Source organism: Notothenia coriiceps, unplaced genomic scaffold (genome assembly GCF_000735185.1).
Source record: "Notothenia coriiceps isolate Sejong01 unplaced genomic scaffold, NC01 NC01_scaffold00035462, whole genome shotgun sequence".
Taxonomy (NCBI): domain Eukaryota; kingdom Metazoa; phylum Chordata; class Actinopteri; order Perciformes; family Nototheniidae; genus Notothenia; species Notothenia coriiceps.
The window spans coordinates 1-2,348 of record NW_011368163.1 but is presented as its reverse complement, the minus strand read 5'-3'; the positions used below and the strand labels follow the sequence as shown (position 1 = coordinate 2,348).

Below are 2,348 nucleotides of genomic sequence, written 5' to 3'. Positions count from 1 at the left end.
TGCGGATGGAAATGAGCTCAAAGCTAAATCTGGGACTGTTACACTTAATACATTTGAATGTTTTAAGTGTTCATTACTGTGCATTGTCCCTGTCAAATAAACAATAAAATAAATAAAATAAAACATATTGGTGTAGTGTTTGGCATAGCTAACTTAGTTTTTAGAAGCAAGAGTTAGTTTGGTGCTTGTGGGTTATCTGTCGCCACTTTTAAATTGCGGGTAGCTGGCTCCTCCACATGAACTTATTCATTTCTCAAAATAACAAACATGAACCCTAGGGGTTAGGGTTCTTTAGAGAGTCTGAAAAAAACAAAAAAAGTGGCAACAGATAACCCACAAGTAATGTTGGTTTAAATCATTATAGTGCAAAATCACAAAGAATGTAGAAGAAGCCCTACCTGTATTGGGCGTAGATATTCTCATCACAGAAATAGATGTCATGCTTCTTCTCACAGGGGAACTGCTGGTAGGGTAGAGACGAGAAGGCCGCCGGTTTCTTCACAAACACCACCTGAGAATCACAAGACAGTAGGAGATTAGAAATACTGAATACCTCATGCTACACACACTTTTGAGGGAAAGTGGAGGGGTAATAAAGCTGCATTGCCCTGGGACAAATATCTTATGTAATGTATCCTATGGAATGATGTGAATGCTGTCACCATATGAAAACCAACAAGTTATATATGAACACTTAAAGCTTTGCTAAGTTAAGCAGTTAAAACATTGCTATTACAGCAACAACCAGCTGTAATTGAATATTTCACAATATCTTTATTCCAGTTGCTTACAGCTACAGACTCTTTGAAAGGGAGTGGTGGGTATCGAGGCCCTTATTTGTATGACACTGTCAGGTGACGGAAATCTAGAAAGCTAGCTTTAAGCCACATGTATCTGAGACTGAATGGGATACCTGTCGACACACAAGCAAATTACCTTTAAAGAAGGTCCAGCATTTAGCTAAATAAACAGCAGCAGAATAGCAACCTAGCCACCACCGGTGAGCCATTTAACCTGCAATGGTTTGTTTGAGAGGTGACAGCTGACATTTTTCTACCAGCTAAAGCACTGACAGTTCACTGAATCACACATGAACTGTTACATTACATCAACACGATAAGCCCATTTGGACTAGCACTGTGACATATAACCTAACTCAACGTAACTCAATGTATGAACCACTAGCTAACCTGCTAGCATTAGCCATGTTAGCTAACTCAACGTATCTCAAGGTAAGAACCACTAGCTAACCTGCTAGCGTTAGCCACCTTAGCTAAACTACTGACAGCGAGGGCATACTATGTTAGTATGGGCAGTTGGTAGACACCGCTTGTCGCTACATCATATACCAGAAATGTGTTTGAATCCAGCTAAGAAGTTATCATAGACGTATTGATTATTTTTTATACAGTAAAACTAGCAATAGAATGCGGCCTAGTTAGCACCCTCATCCCCGGGACACAGTGATGGAGGAATCCGCACCTTGTCGAGCTCCTCCCGGCAGACGGCGCAGTACTTCTGTTCGCACAGCACCCTCATTTTGGTGGAGCAGCGGTAACACACCGGGTGATCGCATTTCCCCAAGGCAAAGATATCCACCTCTTGGCAGCACAGGACGCAGTGCTTCTCGGTTTCCTTAGTGTTTGATGGAGCCATGGTTGTGAAAAGGCACGATTTAACTTTAGCACTATTTGTTATTAGGGGACAGACAGCCGATGTTGCGCAGTTACGTAATGAAGAAAGCCTGAGCTACTGCCGCGTCACGTAAATGGTGTACTTTAGATCTGTAAGCATGTGGATGGGGGCCCTACCTTCAGGTGCGGTGCTGATAAGACCCATCCATTTGTGCAGGAGATCTTGACTTTTCCACGTGTCTCCCATGGTGTGCCGGGCACTTTGTGAAAACTGATAGGACACCGGTCTGAGCTGACGTTGATATGAATGAAGTAGCCTACTAAACTTTGAGAGTTTTAACATGTGCCTTAAAGTCATTGACAATAAACACATGCAGGTACATATTAGGATATTTGTTGAGAATGTGTCAAGATCAGGGGGAAGAGAACCCCTAATCTACTTTAATAATTGATCAAATGCAAATGAACATTAGGCTATATATAAAGATCTTGTCTGATGCTGAGCCTTGGTCTTTTCTGTCTTTCATTTTTGTAAGATTTCAAATCTATTTATTGTTCTAATTGTTGGTCACTTGACCAAAAGACTTTCAAGCTTTAAAAGGTCCCCAATATATTATACTGTTTTTCATCAATATATTATAGGCCTCAGATATATACAAAACATGTAATGTCTGTGAAGTGTTTTGCTCCAAATACCAAACAGATAATTGCAGC

The 2,348-nt window shown here is 40.9% G+C and overlaps 1 protein-coding gene across 1 annotated transcript; it reads right to left on the bottom strand.

Moving 5' to 3' along the window:
- Positions 1–391: 391 nt before the first annotated feature.
- Positions 392–1,865, bottom strand: LOC104962932 (zinc finger protein 598-like). The gene is made up of 2 exons (XM_010791445.1): positions 1,483–1,865; positions 392–511 (listed from the first exon to the last, which is right to left on the bottom strand). The coding sequence occupies exons 1-2, from the start codon at positions 1,654–1,656 to the stop codon at positions 395–397; spliced, it is 291 nt and encodes a 96-aa protein (XP_010789747.1). The 5' UTR covers positions 1,657–1,865; the 3' UTR covers positions 392–394.
- Positions 1,866–2,348: the final 483 nt, after the last annotated feature.

What these genes read in the sequence shown, in the direction of transcription:
- LOC104962932 (XM_010791445.1), bottom strand. Translation starts at nt 1,656, where the DNA reads ATGGCTCCATCAAACACTAAGGAAACCGAGAAGCACTGCGTCCTGTGC. An exon ending in GCCGGGAGGAGCTCGACAAG is followed by an intron (nt 512 to 1,482) that starts GTGCGGATTCCT and finishes TGTGATTCTCAG; the next exon opens with GTGGTGTTTGTGAAGAAACC.